This window comes from Phlebotomus papatasi, chromosome 2, assembly GCF_024763615.1.
Source record: "Phlebotomus papatasi isolate M1 chromosome 2, Ppap_2.1, whole genome shotgun sequence".
Taxonomy (NCBI): Eukaryota; Metazoa; Arthropoda; class Insecta; order Diptera; family Psychodidae; genus Phlebotomus; species Phlebotomus papatasi.
Window position 1 is genome coordinate 93,066,063 of NC_077223.1, and position 23,677 is coordinate 93,089,739.

The following is a 23,677-nucleotide window of genomic DNA, read 5'->3' on the forward strand; positions in this document are numbered from 1 at the left end:
ATGGGTTTCTATGAAAATCTAGGAAGGAGAAACGCCTTCGGATTTTTTCTATTGAATCAACATGTAATATAGGGTAAAAGTTAGGTTTATTGCAGATGTGGGTGTCTCATCGTGGGAGGGTGACATTTAACGATATTTCATTGTACCCACCACAAATTGTAATTTAGTCTCATTCATCAATTTTATGTAAAATGGCATATATACATACAAGGATGTTTATAATTTTCAATTAGCAATTATCATCTAAATTTTTAATGAACCGTTTTGATAGGTTTTCCTGGAATGGCTCGAAGGGTGCGCGAGAGTGAGAGGGAGTGAAAGTGCAGTTTTCTGAAGATGGTTGTCCTTTAATAAGGACAATTTATGTGGGCTCATTCGGTCTCGCATTTTCCTTTCAGAACATCATGTAGTTCGCGACATCTGTATGGAAGAAGATGATACATTTTAATGTTGACAGTGGAGACGCCCGGTATGTTGCCATAGATTCTTCTCTGCGTTTTCTCCACGTTTACCCCAAAAGGGCTTTTTTTCTGCAAGTCCTGCCAGATTTTTTTCACACTTTTATGCAATTGCAGTGATTAAAATTTCAGCAGAAAGATGCAAAAAATGCTTGAAGGACTCCAGGAAGAGATAAAATTGATCAATTTTCGGAGAATACAGAGAAGAGAAAAAAAGGGTAGCTCGGGTAGCTCCCTGTCTGAAGAGTTATTGAAGGCAAAGAGGAAAATGCGTGGGAAAAGTGTGATTACTTCCACATTAAAAACCCATTTTGTGGTTCATTCTCCTTTTCAGTCACTGGATTTATCCCCTTACACCTTTCTCCCACTTCCACGGGGGGATTTCCTCAATGCACATCATTTCAAAGTAAATCCGTAAACAAGCATGAAACGAGAACGCCATTTGAGACACAACATTTTTCTACCTCATCCACACCACACACAGAATCACCCACATGAATTTTGGGGCGTGTTCTAGAATGTGCGAATTTGCCACGGGCCTCCCCCTGCAGAGGGAGTGTGACCAAAGAGTTGCAACTGAATGGGGTGGTTGGGTGGATTGAAAACTCACCTCTCTTGCCATTACGACATCCTCTCAACAGAACACAGTCGGGGGCGCTCGAAGCCCCCCAGCTGCATCAAAGATGTCCATGCAAAAAAAAAAGGTGTCGCGCCCCCGCGTTGCAACCCACCCACTGTGGTGGTGTGATCCTTTCTTGGACGACCTGCTTCGTATATAGCCTTGTCTCGCGAAAAACAGCACTTTTATGCAGTGTAGTGTCCTTTTTTGCCAATAAATCCCACACACATACACAACCCCATACACATTCGCGCACAGACACACACACACAGGCACACGCGCGACAAGAGAGGAGCCCTCGAGAAAAAAAAGCCCTCTCCCAAACCTCCCTCGAAAAGTGTGTGAAAACCACAAGACGGCTCCACACACAATCCACCAAGATCCTTTCCTCAAGTTTCTTCAGCACTATTCACCACACTGCCCTTTCACCTTGTCGTGCACATTTTGTCACCACAATGCTCACCCTCCATGTCGCGATTTTCACTGATTTTTGTGAAATTTTCACACCTACGTACTCCAGCACGGTATTCCTGGCACACAAGTGACATCTGCCGCGCCTTCTGCACACCACCCACTGGCATGTCCTTTTCGTTAAGGACGAACAATACCGGAGGCGGTTCAACCCCTTATCCTGCATTAGTCCCATGCCAAATAACAAAATCCTACCCCTGTCTACTAAAATCATTCCAAAAATGTTTAATATTCATCCTTTTAATCCTTCTACAAGGACAAAAATTAATATAATTCCTTTTATATATCAATGTCCTTTCGTTGAATTTTATAGTAAAATTTCTATAGAAATTTTATGCGTGCGCAATGGCGGGAATACGAAAACTAGGATAGACAGAGATATCTATTCAAAGTCATTTTTAGTATTTCAATTGGAAATTATTTTCTGAACTTTTTGATTCTCTTTTCACCACAAAATAAAAACTAAAATAAATTTGTTGTTACATTAATAATGGACGAAAGTAGTAACATCATGCTATAATTAAATTTTCAATAGAAGTTTTAAAGAGATAACAGATGTAATGAATTGAATAAATATGATTTAGCATAAATTAAGTTTTTATACTTTTCCAAAAAAAAAGTAGAAAGATACTAAAATAACCCAAATATACAGTGGGACCTCGATATAGTCAATCTCCATTAGAGTCAACAGCTATTTTTTTACTCTACGGACTCCGATAGTGGCAACTTGGACCCAAATTGACTCCTATAGAGTCAACTTTTCTTTTATTATTGAACTAATAATATTACGGTGGGATCTCGATAAAGTCAACCCCCGATAGAGTCAATCTCTAATAGAGTCAACAGCTATTTTTTTACTCTAGGGAATGCGATAGAGTCAACTTGGTCCCAAATTGACTCCGGACCCTCCACACGGTGACTTAGTACCCTCCACACGGTAAGGGATCTTATAATACGAAAAAACTTCTCAATTTTTAGATTTTTAGAAAAAATCTAAAAATTTAAAATTTGGAGTTTAAGGGGCTCTACACATTACGAGCAATTTTCTTAAAAATGCATTTTTTTTTTTTGACGAAAATGACTCCCAATCGTGTAGAGGACATTAAAGCAAAACATATTGAACTTTAAATGCTCGTAAAAAATAGGTCACTGGTGATCTATCGTCCTACAAAAAGGATTAAGAAGGCGGACTCCTTGAATCAACCTCATCCAGTTTTGACGACTCTCAGCCAGTACTCCCAGCTGTTTAAAGACACTTTCTACTACGTCAATCCACGATTTTCTGGGGCGTTCTCTCATCCTTATCAGTTCAGCCTCAATGTTTAGTAGGTTTCTGGGCATTCTTTCATCTGGCATTCAATGGCCATAACAAATTTTTGTCATTAATATTACTCGCTTAGGGTGGAGTCTACACTTATGGATGCTATACACTTATGGACAGCGTGAAAAAATCTTAAGTTTTTACGTAAAACAGATTTTGAAAAGTTATAAAATTATTAGTTTATGTTGTAATTAACACTTTTTTTGATTTTTCGAAACCTGTTCAGTGTAATAACTTAAGATTTTTGCGTTGTCCATAAGTGTATACAACATCCATAAGTGTAAATTCCACCCTACATTTGTTTTATTTATCGGGTTTTTTCGTCGATTCAATTTAATTTTGAATTATCGCTTTGTTATATTCAGAATCTGCTGAGAAAATTTATTTATTTTTCTGGCTATAATTTCTTTTTTCTTGGAGACCCAATTATTTTTATATTCCACTTTTTCTAGCAAACACTTACGACCTTTACCCTGTTTATCACTTTTTTGCTGACCAAGATGTCATATCTATTTTAAAAATTAATTTCATTAGGATATCAGCCTTACCATGCTATCACATTAGGTTTATCACAATTTAATTTTAAATTCAATTGAGCCAATTAAGCATTATAAGATTTCTAAAATTTACATGAAAATTCTCACAGCCAGGAGGCCAGGACACATTTTGCAAGAAATTTGCTCAATTTTAAATGGTGCCGCGAGATTTTTGATTGTAAATGACTCCAGAAAATGTGTAGGTAATAGTACTTAAAATGCTTTATAAGTCACTTATCTGTTATGCTTAAGAATCCCCAAAACCAGAAGAAAGGGTTGTAGGCAAGGTTGCTCATGAAGAGACTCCCAACTGCAATTTCTTGACACAACAATTTCCTTCGAATTGCTATGGAGGAACTCAGTAAATTACTCCCGATACTGAAGCTTCACTCGCGTACAAATTTATCACTAATCACTGTACTTATTTATTTTTGGTCACAAATAATAATTTATTACGAGTAAATAAATTTAATAAGAACAATTTGGTTTAAAAGGCTACTTGTTTAACTGCAATAAAATTGAAATTAATGAGCAATTTTAACATTTTAACTCTTTCCGGACCTCAGCATATGCTGCAAGCCAGTTTCACAATTTTTTAATCAAAAATATCTAAGCTCAGGAATTAATTGAGGTCCTACAAAAAATATCTTACATTTGGACATCCTTATAGTTTATAATCATCCACAAGAATAGGATTTTTATCAGTTCTGAATAATTAAAAAACATTGTTTTTCACAGAACATTCATATGCTGCTTTGGGTACTCAGAGTCCCAAAAGAGACGAAAGAGTTAAATTGCTGAATTCAAATTTAATTGAGCAACCACATTTATGTTATTTTAGCACGTTTAAACATATTTTGGAGGGCCAAGTATTAGTTTATATCAATAACTAAGCGAAAATCATAGCTCATCTGATAATTAAAATGAATTTTCAAATTGAAAAAATCCTAGTGTGATAGCACCGATAGCACGGTTATACATATCCAAGCTAATGCCAAAATATTTTTTTTCTTATTTGTTTTAGTTAAAATGTGGATGATAATAGTTATGTAGCAATAGAAATAAAAAGTGTATTTGTATTTAAAACCAGGGTATGAATTCTGAGATGCGTGAGTTTTTCACGTGAGAAACTCACGGTTTTTAGATTGCTTCCTGTAAGCGTTTGATGAAGCTTTCACAAAAAGTGTCACGTGAAACACTTACAGCATCTAACAATTCACATGAAAGTTTTTACGAAAGCTTGACAAAATGCTTACTAAAGGTGACCTCAGAGCCGTGAATTTCTCACGTGAAAAACTCACGATCTCAGAATTCATACCCAGGACTAAATAGGACTATGGGAAGTGGGGCACCTTTGAAATTGGAATTTTTCACCTATTTTTAAAGAAAATTGAGCCTTATCATGAACTAATTTAGCTGCACAGACTAAGAAGCTAATTACATTATGATGGCTCAGTTCCATTTAAACATAGGAAAAAGAAGCCCAATTTTAAAGCTGCCCTACATTCAAAGGTGCCCTACTTTCCCCTAAACTAAGAGAAATATAATTTAATTTAAATTGAAATGGATTTAAATTTGATATTAATAAATTTTGATGATAAAATAATAGGATTCTAAAGATTATGCACAATCCAGCTATTCGAGCTGCTTCCAGCTCATGCTTATGTCCGTTGAAGAACGTGATGAATTTCAAAAGTCTGCTGGAAATGTTAACGAACCCATGAGTTGGGACTCAAACTCCACTTTTGGGCGTTGAACCACTGGAGCTGCTGGACAGGTACTAAAAATGAAGATAAGTGCCAGTGCTGCCCCTCCCGGACTGTGACCGTCTCAGGAAGTACAGTGAATAATGTCGTGGCACAGTTTAGTGTTTTTGAATGTGCTATTTTTAATTTTAATTAACAGCCACCACACGACTGCCCAAGAGACTCAGAGGCCATGGTACGAGTCTCTTCCTGCGGTGGCTATGGACTACAAAGTCCACATTGATGCTGGCAAGGAAGACTGCTACTTCCAGTACGTCCAACCGGGATCAACATTCTACGTCAGCTTTCAGGTGAGATGAATAGCACTACTGCTGCCTTGACTTAATCTCCAATTGAGTGATTTTATTGCTCTGGGTCCATAGGTCATCCGTGGTGGCGATGGCATGGCTGGTTTTGCCGTACGCCATCCAAATGGTGCCATTGTGCATCCTTACCAGTGGCAACCGTCATCTGAATACTCAGATCAGAGCTCAACAGGTGGCTACTATTCCGTATGCGTGGACAATCAATTCTCCCGTTTTGCCGGCAAACTCGTCAATATCTACATCACTGTGATACGGTACGATGAGTGGGACAAATATGCCAAGGAAATTGAGGAGCTTCAGCTGAACATCCACAACTTTACCAGTACAATCAACACAGTTCAGCGCAATATCAACGATATGCTTCAGTATCAATCGCATTCCCGGAGTCGCGAAGCTCGGGACTTTGCTCTGTTAGCAGACAACAATGTCTACGTCCAGAAATGGTCCCTAGCCCAAATCCTCGTAATACTCGTGACTACCACCATTCAGGTGTACTTCGTGCGGAAGCTCTTCGACATCAAGACCGGCTCCAGTCGGAGTCGCATCTGAGATTAGAAGCATCTTCCACATTTTCCATGTACTTAAGGCTCAAATGTGTATGTATATGCTCTTTTATTTACACAAAATTAAATACATTTTTTATTTTTGTCTATTTGATCTTTTTTTTCTGCACAAAAACAAAAACTATCGTTAACAAGTCAACATTTTTGAGGGATATTAGTGTTAAAATTTTCTTCTTTCCTCCCACACAAATTCTTATCACATTTTGTTTCTTCTAACACTTTCTATTTCCTTCATTCGTGTGCTGAACTCAAAGGGATATCTTCATTATTTTTTTCGGGGGAATGTTCATTTCTTCTTCTGTGCCTCCAAGTAAGTGGCAGTGAAAGTAAGAAGTCGGTAGCGTTGTTTGAGATTGCGAGCACGAACATGTGGCGAAGCCACTTCTTCTGTATAATTGCCCGGGAACCATCCATGAGCCCCATCCCGAATCCTTTCACCATGGTACCATCCTGCAATGAAAAAAAAATTTTAAATCACTGATTTCTTGTCCCTTTTTCGGGCATGTTCCTCACCATCTGCCATCTTCCTCGTGACATTGACTATATCTCCAGGATCCAGAGAAAGCTCATCCGGCTGAGTAGCTTGATATTCGTGCCTCACAATCACTTGAGGGCAGTCCCATTGTTCGTAAAGAGTCTCATCAGGATTATCCGACGAAGGGGGCTCCGTCGCTTGAAGCCACCTCTGTCGATCCGTCTCTGATTGGCAGGACAGAATCTGAAAAAAGTGAAAGTTATTTTATAAATAATTTGCGCCAAATTTCTTAATAGACTGGAGAAACAATGATGAAACATATTTCATGAAATATCAAATTGCCTATATTCAGGCACTTTTTTTTTTCAAAGAAAAGTTCATAAAATTTTAAATTTATAAAAAATTATAAATTTATCTAAAAATTTCGGAAAAATTCGGGGAAAACTCAAGTCAATTTCGTCAGAAAACCTATGGGAAACCCAGAAAACTGACAAGGAACATGAGGAACCCAGGTAATCTACGGAGAACCCGGGGAACTCATGAATTTTTAGGGAACCCAATGATCCCAAATTGGCATGGCTCGCACAGAGTGAACCTTTAACACTTGGAAGGACCCTAGTGGCAGCCGCTGCCAATTTAGTTTTCAATTTAATTTTTTATAGTGAAGAATATATTATTTCACCTGGAGGCCTGATCGAATGCGTGCAGAATTTATCTGGCTATTTTTTCGTTATAAAATTTTTAATAAAAATTAAATATTAATGTAAATATATTGCAAAAACAAAAAACTGCACTCGGAAGGACCAAGTGGCAGTTGCTGCCATATGCACTGTATATGGGAGTTTGACGTTCTGCAGATGTAATTTTATTGATTGTTAGTGTATAAAAGCATTAAAAGAACAAATTGAAAGTGTTTTTGCAAATTATTGAGAAGAATTATGGGAAATATTGAATTGGGAAATACGAATAATTTTGGGAATTATTCAATTTTTCTCTTACTTCCCAAAGCTCAAATCCATTTTGTTAAGCGAAGTTAATAGAAAATAGTTAATAGTATTAACTATTGTTCATAAAGTAGAATTTTTGCTTTGAAAAATAAGAGAAAAATTGAAACATTCAAAGGCTGCCGCATCCAAAGGCACACCACTTTCCCTGACTCCATGATTCTGATAAAGATGAAAACATCGAATGGTTAAAAATCTTTAGATACAGTACCCAAAGAAATAAAATTTCTGGTTCAGACACCAGAAAAGAACTGACTAAAGCTCCGAATGTTAAAATGTAATTAAAAATATCAAAATATTATGTAAAATTTGATAAGTGGCAGCGGCTGCCACTTGGTCCTTCCGTGACACTTTTAGTTAGGGTTCTACGAAGTGTTAAACAACGCAAATTTTCTCTTTATTTGCAAAGAGCTAGTTCGTCATTTCTTAACCATAAGATAGATAATTATTCAGCTCATCAAACGAGATGAGAAATAGTAAGTCAGATCTTTGCAAACAAAGCGAAAATTCGCATCGTTTGAAGGTTCACTCTGTGCGAACCATGCCTACATTCCCCTATGTTTTATTTTACTACTCAAACTCAAAGAGAGAGCAGTTATATAATCGACTTTTTTTTTCAACTTCTCACTGTTCTGGAGCTTAAACGGTAAGAGATATCGACTTCTGGTCTTCGATGACCCCTCCTTAAATGACATTATCTCGTACCCAACCTCTTTACTTTTTCCCCCTCTCCTTTCGTACGTTCCCTATCGATCAAAAATATGTGAAAAATGAGGTTTTTCCAATTTTGCAAAAAATTGGCCCAAGCTTTTTCAATGATTTTTGGATATGTCTTAGAGCTAGTCCTGGCGAACATTTCGTTCAAACATATCAATGACCGGAAAATTCTCCATTTTGAATTATTGAAGGTCAAAGTTCAATCACTTTGGAGGATCCGTTTTTCAACCGATTTGGTTAAATTTGGATTTTTTGGAAAGATATTGAAATTTTGAACCCGACTGCATCGGTCATAATCGGTAATGAACCGGTTAAGTATCGATTTTTAAATAATTTTACATCCCATATTATTAACATTCCCGAAAAACAAAGTTTTTCCAATTTTGCAAAAAATTGGCCCAAGCTTTTTCAATGATTTTCGGATATGTTTTAGAGCTAGTCCAGGTGAACATTTCGTCCAAACATATCTATGACCGGAAAATTCGCCATTTTGAATTATTGAAGGTCAAAGTTCAACCAATTTGGAAGGCTCATTTTTCAACCGAATTGGTTAAATTTGGATTTTTTGGAAAGGTACTGCAATTTCGAACCCGGTTGCATCGGTCATAATCGGTGGTGGATCGGGAAAGTAACGGTAATAGCTCTGTTTTAAATATATAATAAAAAAAACTTTTGTTCGCACTTGTTCAGTCTTTTGACTAATATAAAATTCAAACGGTAAGAGTAATAAACTTCCAGTCTTTGATGACCCCTCCTCAAATAACATTATCTCGTACTCAACCCCTTTATTATTCCCCCCTCCCCTTTCGTACGTTCCCTAACTCCCAAAAATAGGTCAAAAATGAGGTTTTTCGAATTTTTCTCAAAATTGGCCCAAGCTTTTCCAATGATTTTTGGATATGTTTTAGAGCCGGTCCTGGTGAACATTTCGCCCAAACATACCTATGGCCGGAAAATTCGTCATTTTGAATTATTGAAGGTCAAAGGTCAACCACTTTGGAAGGCTCATTTTTCAACCGATTTGGTTAAATTTGGATTTTTTGAAAAGGTTACTGCAATGTCGAACCCGGCTGCATCGGTCTTCATTGGTAATGAATCAGTTAAGTACCGATTTTTTGCTTTTCAAATGCTTTTGTGATTTATGAATCAATTTGATCTCTAGTAGATCAGTGATTTCAAAAGATTATGCAAAAAGCTAATTCACCGTGAGCTCTGTCTCGTGAGTTCGAACATTCCGCAAAGCTGGGACGCTTTGCCATCTCTTTTTTCAACATGGTACACCTCCAGTCCATCCAGTTTGCTTTCTTTTCTTTTTATTACATTCTTCTTTTAGTCAGGAAGAATTTAAAAAAAAAAAGTTGGCATATTATTAAGGAAAAATTTTTACGCTTTTTTTGTTATACAAAATGGTCAAAAACGCTAAGACGGCGGTGGACATAAATTTTGTTTGATAAGTTTTTCTTGTAATATACAGGTCCAATTAGACTTCAATTTTGCTTAAAAATAAAGTTATTATTTATTTTAAATACTTGGTTCAGATGTTTTTTTTAAATGACTTATGTCTGGAGCACAATAACTTCTGATTGTAAGCGTATTTTCAAAATTTTTTATAAGAGTGAACGAGATGACCAGCTCTAGATCTCACTCACTCTCATTGAAATGTCAGAAATATGTTTACAAAATAAAAGTTTTTCTGCGCTGGACATTATCCTTCAAAGTTTTTTCTAAATATTTTTATTATTAAGTTGTTAAGGCTTTATGTCCAACGCACAATAACTTTTGTTTTGTAAACATGTTTTTGACATTTCAGTGAGAGTGAGTGCGATCTAGATATAGTCATCTCGCTCTCTTTCATAGAAAAATTTGAAAACATGTTTACAAACAAAAGTTATTGTGCGCTGGTCATTATTATTATATTTTGTTTGGTGTGCTTAGTGCATTTGGTCCTACTTCTCAGGAAAATGTTTTATAAACAAATCCAAAACCCCATTTAAAAAGTTTCTTATCTTGCCTTACAACAATTTTCAGCAATAAAAATAAAAACAGTACAATTATTTCCGTGAAAATAAATAAAAATGTTCTTGCATCATACTCTTTCTCTTTCAAAATGGAAAAATTTGCATTGTGCTGTAACTTTGTGAGTTGTCATGCTCATCCATCTACGAGATAAATAGCAAAACTTGCTCCAATTATTATGCCATTTACTAATGCAATTAAATATCTAAACTCGGGGAACTCCAATGAATTATTTAGCGGAAAATATGAATTATACAATTTTATGAATTTCGCATATTTCTGCAAAGCACGTTAAAAATAACTGAAGATTTATTTGTGATACTTTATGATACGTTGAATCTTCATGAGTTATTTATGTCTCTCTCGCTCGTAATATCTCATTTGCAATCAATGCAAACAAAATACTGTTCAATATTTAACAAAACGTCCATGCGGAAAAAAATTGTTAATGACTTTTCCTCACTCACCATTTCAACAGTCTTTCCCTCGTGATTCTCCAGGAGAGTCATCAGGATGAGATGTTTACCGGCAAGAGCAACATCTTTTGTAGGCAACTGAGGTATTACATCTCCAGAGGACACTGTCAACATGGATCTAGGGCAGTAGTCGAACACCAAGAAGTTCTCATCGCTGAAGAAATAAATTGACAAAGATTAGCTGCTGTTTGCTTGGCAGTAATCTTATAAGGGCTTACCTTTTCTTTTTGGTGAGAACTAAGAGATCAGTAAAGAGAAAGACATAGATATTGGACTTGCTGAATTTCTTCCCAAAAGTCAGTTTCCCATCGTCTCCACGCCAGATGAGATGTGTCAATTCTCCACGGCGCACGAGTGTCCGGGAGAGACCATTTGGCGCCGGAATACCCACGGGAACAATGGAAAAGGGACTGATACTGGTGGGAAATTCAATTTGGCGCGAAATGTACTGCATCTCATAAGCCTGTTCCGATCTATTGGCCGCATCATTGCACTGAGCCACAATCTTGTTTAAAATGGCCAGTGTCATCTTCCAATTGTCATACTCATCATCATCCATCTTGAGCTTACTCAAAACAGCATCAATAAGCAGTGGCAATCGCGTTATCCTCTGCATGGGCAACATGAGGAAGGAATGTAAACTCAGACCACAACAAACAGGATCAGCTTCGAGAATATCAAGGGCTTGGGTGAAATTGCGATTGGTATCCTTGAGTCTTCTCAGTGTCCTATCCAATCGCACTTGATGCTCACAATACTGCACATAGACATGAAAATACTTCTCCGCATGCTTATAAACACTGTGACTCAGTCCCAGTAGCATAATATTGTCCTGCCAACAATTCTCCAGATCACACAAAAGTCGATCTGAGCACTCTTGGACGGGAATGGTATACGAGAAAAGAGTTTTTCTATCAGCACTACTCAGAACAGTTGTATCTCTAAAGGATGGATCATTCATAAAGTGTGACTTGAGGAGATTCAGTGATTTTAGGTAGGATGCCTCCGAAGTTAGAATCTCAAATTTTGCCTCCTGCAGGCGTTTTTCCGTGGACGTGAGTGTTGCTGTTGACAGAGAAAGCATCACATTAACCATTTTGCTTTCCCATTTCCTACCTCTTCAATAAAAATCCACCGTAGGTGGTCAATGGCAAATACAAATTATTAAATTATTCAAATTAATATGATCATGATCTTGAAATACAGCAGCATCACTGAATTTACAACCTACTCTTCCCAAGCTTCTCCAGATGATCAAGTGACATTCACCTGTATTTTTTGTTGAAAAGAAATTTGGGAAATATTGTTTTTCGAATATAATGGATTTTTCAACTTACACAGATACTGATAACCTCGTAAAATAGTTCGTAAATGTTTGTGAATTTTTATTGAGAACTTAAGAAATGTTCGAAAATCTATTAAAAAGTTCGTAAAAGTTTGTACTTTTTCACAAACATTGATTTTAACTTGAGCAGTTTACGAACACTTCTTGTTCTTTTATAAACATTTATTCGTACATTTTTTTCCTGGCAAAACTTTACGAACAAATGACGAAATCTCAAGTACACTTTCTGAGTTTACAAACATTTACCAAAAAAAAAATATTTTGCAAAGAACAAGAAAATGCTTTTCAAGTGATGATCTTACGAACAAATTTTATGCACAAACTTTTGCGAACTTTTTAGTCGGTTATAATTATAAACATTGCTTAACTCTTCTTTCGCGTCTTTAGGGTCATATATGACCCGGGGAAAAAAGTTTCTTTTTGGCTATTTACATTAATTGAAATCTAACTGGAGTCTTGAGAAAATGAGCCAAGAATCTTACATCCTTCTATTATGATGTCGTGCACGAACAGATAGATTTCAATTAATGTAAATACCCAAAAAAACTTTTTTCCCCGAGTCATGACATTACCCTAAAGACGCGAAAGAGTTAAGTCCCAAGTAGTAGGAATTCACAAACATTTACGAATAATTTTACAAAATATTTTTTCGGTGTATGATAACGCATAATTTTATTTAATTATGGATCACTGAAACAATAGGTTTAGACAAGGTTTTAATGAAACAATTAAGGTTTAGTGAAATCTGAGACACTTAGCCAAATTCCCGAAAGTCACAAAATCCTAAATAACAAACCATTTTTTTTTTTTCAAAATTCAATAGATAATTAACCTTAATAACCCAATTCTAAAACACATTTTTTCAAAAAAAATCTTGATTGATAAAAAATTAGAGCAGTTAAGCCATATGGCTGCCCTAGACAGACTTAAGGCTTAAACCGGAAGGCAATTTAGTATAGGAAACTGATGGAAATAATTTTCCCCTTTGTCCAAAGATACCTGGATTTTTTCTACCAGGGGCTATATTCTAGAGATGTGTAGTATGAAAATCTCATTCAAGTATCTCAACTAATTTGGAAAATATTCAAGAAAAACACGAAAAAGTGGCACAAGTTGTATGATTTGACGGTAGTTTATTATTTTCATCAAAATTACGTTAAGCCGTCTCTCGGGTAATCCTCAGGTCTGTCTATACCTAAGATTTCTGAGTGAGACTTTAGATCTGAAGCCCGTATAACACTCAAATTCCAATTCTCATTAGAGAATAAGCAAGAAATATTCTTACCTCTATCTAAGATTAAACTAGGAACCTCACTTAAACGAAGATAATCTTTACCTTCCTAAATAAGCTCCCCCCAAAAACAATTTCAAGCCATTCCTAATTCAGGAATAATCCCTAAAAAATGTTCATATTGTTTTTTTTTTATATTCAAATTTCAAAATTTAATAAACGAATAACTAATGAAGTCCAGAGGAGATTATTCCCACTATTTACATTTAAAAGCGAACACAAAGATCTTAATCCACGAAAAATTAAGCCACTCCCCTTAAATGACTATTAACTTAAAGAAAAACTAAAGTTACACGAATTTTTCGGAGTGGTTTTGCCAAAACTTTCTGTTTCTTCCCTTATTTTTTTAGTCTTACAAATCAAGTGTTCAAAATTTTAATCTTCGGTGGGAACTGCATACATAATAAGTAGGCGTGGCCTACAAAATGGCATGACATCATTGAATTTATCTCTTCCTATAACTTTGAAAAACAAAATTTTATCTTTGCAGAGTGTTTTCGACAGCAAGAACTAACTATATTTTCCATTTAATTCCAATAAAATTTAAAATTTATTTTTAAATTTAAAATTTTATTTTATTTTTAATTAAAATATAATTATTTTTTTTAATTACGAGTTTTGAAGGAAATGTGGCTTTCTTCGAAAAAAAAGGATCTTCGGACTGTTCCAGTTTCAAACAATGAAACGACGGAATTGGCTTGCGCCTAAACAACGGTAACAAATATATTCAATATATCAAAAATTGATAACTATTAAATTCATTTGGTTGTAATTTTTAAAAGGGGCGTGACCAAATATCTTTTTTTCTGTTCGAAAGGAAATTGTTTGAAATCGTCTAACTTTTGACCCCTTCACTATACATTTTAACCTATTCAAACATTTATAAGAATTTATCCTGAGCATTTAAGCTAAACTATCATCTTGTACGTTATTGTACTGCCCATGATTGCTTTTAACCGAATAAAATTACTCACTTGCTCGAAACGAAAAATTATAAAATATTACAAATATTTTAATGGAAAATGATTGAAAATGATTCAAGGTTTTTAATAAAGTGGAACTTGCTTAAATTCATTCCTTTTCATTAAAAAAAATTGTAACGAAAACCATCATTAAGTTATCCTCGTCGCAAACTTACTGGGACCGAATTTATTAAGAAAACGGTTGAAAAGCAAAAAAGCAAAATCGCAACTAAGAAAAATTGATAACGCACAAGCACTTGAGAACAGTCATGTACTAAAACAAATGTTCAGAAGGAAGATATCCCCATACATCACCATAAGTCTTTCTCCTGAACATATTTTAGTACTTAACTGTTTTCATGGTCTTTTGCATAATCGACACTCTTAGGTTCCTGTCACGACTGTTGGTGTTGGTGTTTTTGGAACATGACTAGAATTGGAGAAAACAGTGGAAACAGGAACTAACACAAATAAAGAGTCGATAATGCAGAAGCACTTGAGTACAGTAAAGTGCTAAGAAAAATTTTCAGGAGATTTCCCCTTTTCATTTTTCATTGGAATAGCATCATTTTATTCAATGAAGCAATCCCTCTATATTTCTTTCTATTGACCAAAATGTTATTCCACTTTATTAAACATCACCGAAAGTAATTTTAAAAAAAAAACTGAACAATAACAAAACTCTTATGATAAAAATTACACTAAGCTGAGAAATATTCTTAAGAAACCAAAGAGCAAATTCGCTCTGGTTTATGTTCTTTAATTGATTTCCTCAACCAACTTTAAGATTCTGAATGAAACGACTCTTTTCACACATTAAAGATCTTTTAGAGAACAATGATCAGGAAAACTATTAGAGTGCTATTTGTTTTACTAATTCTTCTTTCGACACTTCCTCACTCATCAACCACTGGAAGACTCTCGATACAGAATTGAAACGTTGCCTGAAGATAATTTGAAGAACGTAAATCTGACCGAATTTTCACTTTGACTATTTTTAAAGGCTAGAACAGTAATATATTTCACTTTTAAAATTTAAGTTTGAAATAAAATGATAAGTATAAAATAAATAAGCTTTTGTATTGCTTATAACTCGGATAAAGCAGTCTTCAAACTAGGGGTTTAACCCAGTTTCTTAAAATCTTAAAATCACAAATAACAAGATATTTTCACTCAAAATTTGAATCAAAATTTTCCAAACTAATTTTCACTAATGAAAAATCAGATAGGGTAAGTTTCATACGGCCTTAAGACCCAGGGCTTAGCCATATAACTTAACTGCTCTAATTCCTTATCAATCAAGATTTTTTAGATGAATTTACCTTTGGATTAGTTTTTTTTAAGGTTAAATGTCTTATCTATTAAATTCTCAAAAAGTAATAAAATTGGTTAAGTTAGCATTTTGAGACCTTTCGTAACTGGATTAATGCCCTAGACACACTTACGACTTAAGCCGTGAGACGGCTTAATGGAAAATGATGGAAATGTAGTTTGACCGTTATTTCTAATATAATTACTCTAAGCCGTCTTTTGGCTAATCCTCAGGTCTGTCAAGGCCCTAAGGCCGGCTTCAGGCTAGAGGTTTAACCCAGATCCCTAATGTCTCAAAATCTTAAATTGCGAGCAATTTTATTACTTTTTGAGAGCCTAATAGGTCATTTATCCTTAATAATCCAATCCCAAGATAATTTTTTCCAAAAAAATCATAATTGATAAAAAATTAGAGTAGTCAAGCCATATAGATAAACCTTAGGTCTGAAGTCCGTATAATACGCGCTTCAGACCTAAGACTTAGCCATCTGGCTTAACTCCTCTAATTCCTCATCAGGCACGATTTTTTAGAAAATTGTTGTTTAGGATTGGATTATAAAGACAAATGATTCATTACATTTTTAAAAATCAATGAAATTGCTTGTTATTTAGTTTTTTGGGACCTTCGGAAACTGGGCTAAACCTCTAGTCTGAAGCTGGCATAAGTGTCGAGTCTGAAGACCGCTTTAGGTCTGAAGTTCGTATAAGACTTTCAACTGTTTCTTTCACTTTAATATTGAATTTAATTGACTGAAAATTTAAGATAAAGCATTGCTAATTGAAAACCACAAAAATGTCTCTGTATCTTTTTTTATCAATCACTGTTGCCGTCGCAACTTAATGAAATACCTAGTGGCTTCGCAATAACTAAAAACAAATTAGAATGTATTCAAATTTCACTTTCATTATGTTATTATTATTATCACAAGTAAGAGAATTATTTTCAGTGCGGTTAACCACACAATAAATAAATCATATTTTATTGTGTAATTTTTACACAATAGCGGAAAACCTGAAAAAAAATTGTGTATTGTAAAATTTGAATGAACTTACAGAGTATCTCTGAGTTGATAACTTCGGGAATCTCGCTCCAGAGCGTCCTCGAAGGTCCTTGTTTGGGTCCTACAAGTTGCAATGCTGTTGGTCTCAGTGGTTTCTTCTCTTCCAACTCTCCTTCATCCTCCTTCTTGCCAATCTCCTCATACCCATCACTTTGATCCTGCTCACCCAATTCGATATCACGCGAAATTGACTCCAACTTAGCTGCTGAGTAGATTTGATAGAGTGGTTCATTGAGGAACATGCTGTGTGAATTATCATCTCCTCCGCCACATTCGCCTCCCGTTGACACTCCAGAGCTCCCACTGGAACTCGCCACGGAGTCACCACTTGTGGTCTGATAGAGACCCGCTTCAGCATACCAGGAAGTTGTATTTCGACTACCATTGAGCTTCTTGTCGCGATTCTTGGACTCATGCTTGAGAGTGTCTGACTTGAAGACTCCACACTCTGCATACCAGGAAGTTGTAGATCCTAGATTCTTTTTCCTGTCCGCTGGGACAGCCGGAGGTGGTGGTGGTGGATTTTGTGGTCTGCCACATGGAGTACTCTTCCGTCGACTCTCTTTACCGCCTTCGGGGGTTGGCGTAGGTGATTTTCCCATGAAACTATCATCAGTCTTGAATGTTCTGTCACTGCCCGTAAAGATGCCCGAATCCATATCCATGGAATCAGACACGTAAAATGTACTTCGGGTACCATTGAAGGAACTTCCAATGTTCAACGTAGATTCCGACGATACCAAACTCCGTCGCAATTTTGACTTGAAACTCTTGCCACTTTTGGACTTTTTTCTTGGCACCTTCACCGGTGCCTCATCCACCACATGACCATCCCCCTTGAATTCTTTGATTTCGAGACTAGATTGCAGAGGATTGTGACCAAGTGTGGCGGTATAGGGTGCATGAAATTCTGTATTCTCATACGCATCGTCACATTTCTGTGAAAACACCGAATTGCGCTTCTTGGACTTTGGTGATTTGGACTTTCTCACAGTACCATCAAAGGATACATTTTGATATTCAGGTGAATCGTAGAATTTTGTATTTTCATACTTTTGCCCCATATGGCCTGTTTCTTCGCCACGTCCCTTGGATGATTTCTTTTTGGTGAAACGACTCAGTGACTTGGATATTTCCGTCAATGAGCTCAAATTCTTAAATTTCTGCATTAAAGCATAAACTTGATTGGACGATGGTGGTGGTTCAGGAAGTTTAGTATTGCTTACATCAACCCCACTGTCATTCTGCAGAAAAATCAGCGCAAGAGAGCAAGACTTAAGAAGAATAAATTGAAGCAACAACAAAAAAAAAACAAGAGCACGTGGGGAAATGAAAGAAAGTTAAATTTTACACAATAAAATTCATCATCTCTTCCTCACAATCTCCCATTCACACAAAACTGATTAAATGGATTTTTTTCCATATATTTAGATATATATATTTACTACATTCCTCATTTGAATATTCACATACGTTTGTGCGTTTCCAATCAAATGCTACATGTAATCGCAAAGTATAATATATCCGACACGCCGAAGGAAGTGTTGGAAAAGTTAATATTTTTTATTACGAAAACACATCCCAAAGAGAGTAAATAAAAATCATCTATTATTGTAGGGGAGACCGGGGAGGTTTGGGACACATTTTCATGTTTTGACTTTGAGACACTATTCCAAAAAACCACGATAGTGTATTACAATTTTATGCGGTCTATAGGATACTTATGGGTATTGACTTTATAAAAAGTACTTGATAGGACTTGGAAAACAAATGAGTTTTCTTGGAGAAGATAAAACATTTTACTTGACGCTTTGTCCCAAACCTCCTCGATATGGGGCAGTATGGGACGCAAAAAGGGATGTTTGGGACGAGTTTTTTCTCGCATAATGCCCAACGCACAATAACTTTTGTTTTTTAAACATGTTTTTGACATTTCAATCAGAGTGAGTGAGATCTAGATCTAGTCATCTCACTCACTCTCATAGAAAATTTTGAAAACATGTTTACAAACAAGAGTTATTGTGCGCTGGGCATAATTTGCATTATTGGAGCACGTTAATTAATTTTAAATACTAGATTAAAAATATTTCTAATCGAAATAAAAATGTTTAATCTTTTTCTTCATACTTAGAAATTAATATCAATTTAATTTATACAATAGAGTCATTTATTGTCAATCAGTTATTTAAAGTATTTTCCTATTATGTTCCATCTACTTTTCTTTGCTTTTTTTATTCTAAGTATTGCAATCATGATCATCAAATTCCTCACGCGAGTAGATTTTCTTGCAACTTTTAGTTTTGAACTTATTGACGGATTCCTGTTTGATTTTACGACAACTGCATGATATCTGTTTTTTCCTTATTTCTCTGAAAAAGCTCTCGTCTTGCCTCTTCTGGAGAACTTGTAAAGAATAATGTAAAGGACATTGCTCGAGGAATTTTCGAGAAAATAGTTTTTAACGGGATTGAGCAAAGGTCGAATATCCTCTGGAGAATAAATTATTGATTCCCAAGACATTAATGGTTTAATTGTCCCTATAGACAATTGCTCAACTGGTAAAGTTTGCACAAGAGGTAGATTTCCAGTAGAAACTGGGCATTACTCTTTATTTTGACAATAAAAAATTGTACGCCATCTACAATCTTGTAGAAAATCAACGTCCCATTCATCTCCTTTCAGGTGCCCCAACCACATCCGCGAGTAGTTTTGGTATTTAAAACCTTTAAGTAAAAAACAAGAGCGTATAGTCTCCGACACTTTTATAAAAATATGTTCGCAGATTATACTGCTAGCTAATGAGATAAAAAAAAGTTTTGATTATATAGGGTAAGTGTGCCAAATTCCGGCCAGCTTGCAATTTCGGCCACCTTTTTTGTTCCTCGAATTTCCATGAACTTTTAGATTTTACGTACTCTAGATATTATACAATGCAAAAGAATAACTAAAAAATGTAGCTTCGACAAACGAGATGACGTGAAAAAGATATTTGAAGAATTTCTGAAGGGCAAGAAAATATGAGAATGAAGGTGGCCGAAATAGGGCACCAAAGCTATGTCTATATTTTTATTCATTTTAAAATGTATTCAGAATGATTTTAGAATAAATTAAGACGGTAAACTTTTTACAAGGTTCCAAGCAACATTCTTACAAAAGAAAGAATTAAAAAAAAATCAATTTGTATTTAAAATATTCCATTTCAAACCTGAGTCTTTGACGCTTGCATGCAACTATGCCGAAATTTGGCACACTTACCCTATCGCTGATATAAAATACAAAGACGAAAACTGAGACGTCAAAATATACAATTTTTATCAATTTTTAAAAAAGTGTTCATAGAATTAAAACAATAAAACTGAGGATATCCATTCTTTTAGTCAAGATACATCTTAATATTGCCTACAATTGAGTAGTGGTTAAATCCCATTTATTTCAAAAATAAATGAAAAAATCGCCTTGTCCCACACTACCCCTGTCCCAAACTTCCCCGGTCTCCCCTACTTCTTCTCTACCTCTGGGAGATCGAGGAGTTTGAAATAAAATTGAGAAAAATTCACTCTTTTACTTTACAAACCCCATATGATTTTCTTCATGCTATTGTTCCTATGCTCATTCACCTCTTCTAGTGCTTCTTTCGCACACTCTCATTCAAAAAACTATTTTTTCGCAATAATAATCTACATGGTATTTCTTCTCACCTCTCCTCAAAACTCATCAAATGCATATTTCTGAAATAAATATAACTCATTTCTCACTATAAAATTTCGATAATACCCCAAGCCAGAGGCAATAAATAAATTCCCATTGATATTGCAATTGTCGGTGATTTTTTTTCAAAAACTAAATCTTGTGCAAAAGGCGAAATTTATGGACTTGATTTAATAATTTCTGTGCTTTTATTGTTATAAATATTGCACTTAAAAGATAATATTGCATTTTTCCATGCTTATTTAAAAAAAATAATTGAAAGTCTATCGAGGAAGCAATACCTAGTACTTAGAATATTTAACAAATAAATTGATATCTTTATTATAATTATTTAAAAAATATATATATCAGCAAAAAATAAATAATTCATTGGAATAGTTAAACACTCGACTTCCTTGTGATGTCAATTTCCACACACCACACATTATACATTTATTTATTTGCTATCTTTATTTTCTCTTCGTTGTTTTTACCATATACCTCAATGTAGAAAAAAGTGTCTATCAGTTTTTTTCCCATATATCTATGACCACAGTTTATGCTAATTAATAATGTTATCGGTAAACTTGTGTAAAATATTAATGAAATGGAAAAAAAAATTGCAGGAAACAAGTCATTTTGAAGAATGTCTTCTTCTCATGAGGTTATAATGAGCCTAACCTCAAACAAATTAAAGCATATTTTGATAAAAAAAAACTAAATGTGAATATTAATCACTTTTTTTTAGCAATTAAGAAAATGCATAAAGCCATATTCAACTTGGATTATTTCCAAAGATTTTGCATATTTCTTTACATTTGAAAATCCAAAAGAGAGGTTAAGGTTTTTTAGAGCAAGGTTTGAAAAAGTCTTAGCACAAACATAATTGTCTAGCAAAGTAATAGCCATATCAATAAGCAGATATATACCTGGCTATCAAATTCTCTAATATTAAGCTTCCTAAAATAAATAGTTTCATAATTTAGGTTATACATAACATAACCTCACTTCTCGAAACCTTTCAAAGGTGGTTAAATGATAGTCCTATTCCAATGAAAAATGAAAACGGGAAATATTTCTCTCGAACATTTTTTTAGTAGAATACTGTGCTCACTCAAGTGAGAAAACTCGAAAATGTAGAAGTATTTGAGAACAGCCATGTACTAAAAAAAATATCCAGGAGAAAGATTCCCCATTTTCATTGGAATAACACCCTAACTCATTTATTTTTATGTATTTCAATACCGTAAATGCGGGTTACTTTACTCTCCAGGAGGAGAATTCTGTAACAGTATGACAATGTCACATGACATATCTTCATGGTAAATTCAAGGGTAAGACAAACTTAAAATCCAGAGATCATCGTATTTTCATTGCAAACATGTCTATGAAGCTTTTAGTAACTGATATGAGACGGCTTTTTCCGAATTTACCTCATAAAAAATTTTCAATTTGTCATATGACACTGTCATACTGTTACAGAGTTCCCTACAGGTCTAAGTTTGTCCCCCTGCAATACTGAAGCTTTTCTTTATTTCTAGCACATAAGCTTGGTCTTCACCGGTTCGATCTGTCAAGTCCGATCAGTGAAGACCAGTATACAGTAGTAGAATTTAAAAAAGCTTACAAAATGCAGAATAGAAAAGTTATGCCTGGAGGACAAAAGCATGTGTAATCCTTAATTAAAATGCTAGATACGACAATTGCATACAACCATAGTAAAATTGATAAGGCATAAAATATATGAGCAGTAAAAAAATTAAAAATAAGCAACAAAATATAAAATTTTGAGAAGAAAAATCGTCCGAGACAATGTCCATTTATTGGAGGGTCATCGAAGACCAGAAGTCAATATTTCTTACTCTTTGACTTCTAGCTCAGGCACAAAATTAAGATCAAGAAAAAAAATAATTTCCGAAAAAAAATAATTCAATTATATGTACTGAACCGATTCATTACCGACGAAGACTGATGTAGTCGAATTCAAAATTTCAATACTTTACCAAAGAAATCCAAATTTAACAAAATAGATTGAAAAAATGGTTTAAGGACCTTGCAGATAAAATTAGAAACTTATTTTCTCTTTGCCAAAGCTTGCATGACAAATTCACCGATTAGAAGGGGAAGCCTGAGTTACAAGATCAGAAGGTTTCTATAATTTTTATAGCTTAAATAGATATATAAACTACTTTTAAACAAAAAAAATCTCAAAAGCCATTTTTAGAAGACGTCGAAAGAAAGAGAGACGAAAGCGAAGAAGCTCAAATGCAGATTTCGAAGTGCCCGGACGAATATCCAAAAATTTTTAATCAGGTTTTTCCCCACTTTCTATTTTTACAATTTCTCTGAATTGGCGGGAAAGATTAAGAAAAAACAACTTATTGAACGAATGAATTGAATTAAGGCTTACTTACTTCGCTATTAAATTCTCTTCTAGTTGAACATAAATGATCATAGAACATTTTATTCTGAGTTTTACAAAATAATGAAATTTTCATCCCCAAATATGGTAAGTGTACCAAATTTCTGCCAGTTTACAATTCCGGCCACTTTTTTTTGTTCCTCGAATTTCCATGAATGTTTAGTTTTGCTTACAGTATATATTATACAAGGCACAAAAATAACAGAAAATATCGCTTCGACAACGAAATAATATGAAAAAGACATTGGAAGACTTCTGGAAGGGTAAGGAACTATGAGAATGAAGGTGGTCGAAATAGGCCACCAAAGCTATGTCTATATTTTTATTCATTTTAAAACGTATTAATAATAATTTCAGAGAAAATAAAGACGACAAACGGTCTATAAAGTTCCAAGCAACACTCCTTAAGAAGAAGTAATTAAAAAAATCAATTTGTATTAAAAATATTACATTTCAAATTTGAGACCTTGGCGCTTGCTTGCAACTATGTCGAAATTTTTTAAAAATCATTTTAAAAAAAAGTTCAGATTTCGAGATTTTCAATGGGTTTTCTTGGTTTATGTAAAAATACATAGTCTAAAAATTTCATGAAGCTTGGTCGTTTCTTTCTGCTCCAAAAAAATCGCAAAAAAAACAGATAAATTTTCGTCTTCTCATTCAGACTTCCCCCTTATGATTCCAGTAGGGTAAGTGTGCCAAATCTCGGCATAGTTGCATGCAAGCGTCAAAGTCTCAAGTTTGAAATGTAATATTTTAAATCCAAATTGTTTTTTTTTTATTCTTTCTTCTGAAAGAGTGTTACTTGGAACCTTGTAAAGAGTTTACCATCTTTATTTACTCTAAAATCATTCTTAATACATTTTAAAATGAA

The 23,677-nt window shown here is 34.6% G+C and overlaps 3 protein-coding genes across 6 annotated transcripts in view; 1 reads left to right on the forward strand and 2 right to left on the reverse strand.

The window, feature by feature from the left end:
• Positions 1 to 1,641, reverse strand: part of LOC129802445 (uncharacterized) — a 28,761-nt gene extending 27,120 nt beyond the window's left edge. The window contains exon 1 of the mRNA XM_055848253.1: positions 1,069 to 1,641. Within this exon, the coding sequence (XP_055704228.1) occupies positions 1,069 to 1,080 (12 nt within the window). The 5' untranslated portion in view covers positions 1,081 to 1,641. The remainder of the gene's footprint in view (positions 1 to 1,068) is intronic.
• Positions 1,642 to 5,200: 3,559 nt separating this feature from the next.
• LOC129802455 (transmembrane emp24 domain-containing protein 5) lies at positions 5,201 to 6,128 on the forward strand. Its single transcript, XM_055848264.1, has 2 exons — positions 5,201 to 5,461; positions 5,534 to 6,128. Exons 1-2 carry the CDS (start codon positions 5,255 to 5,257, stop codon positions 6,023 to 6,025), a joined length of 699 nt encoding a protein of 232 aa, XP_055704239.1. The 5' UTR covers positions 5,201 to 5,254; the 3' UTR covers positions 6,026 to 6,128.
• The window catches only part of LOC129802423 (uncharacterized), a 172,343-nt gene continuing 154,735 nt past the window's right edge, over positions 6,070 to 23,677 (reverse strand). For all 4 annotated transcript variants that reach the window (XM_055848212.1, XM_055848211.1, XM_055848209.1 and 1 more), the window contains 5 exons: positions 16,690 to 17,941; positions 10,946 to 11,792; positions 10,719 to 10,881; positions 6,553 to 6,757; positions 6,070 to 6,489 (listed from right to left, as the gene is read on the reverse strand). In XM_055848212.1, coding sequence (XP_055704187.1) covers positions 6,326 to 6,489; positions 6,553 to 6,757; positions 10,719 to 10,881; positions 10,946 to 11,792; positions 16,690 to 17,941 — 2,631 coding nt within the window. In that variant the 3' untranslated portion in view covers positions 6,070 to 6,325. The remainder of the gene's footprint in view (positions 6,490 to 6,552; positions 6,758 to 10,718; positions 10,882 to 10,945; positions 11,793 to 16,689; positions 17,942 to 23,677) is intronic.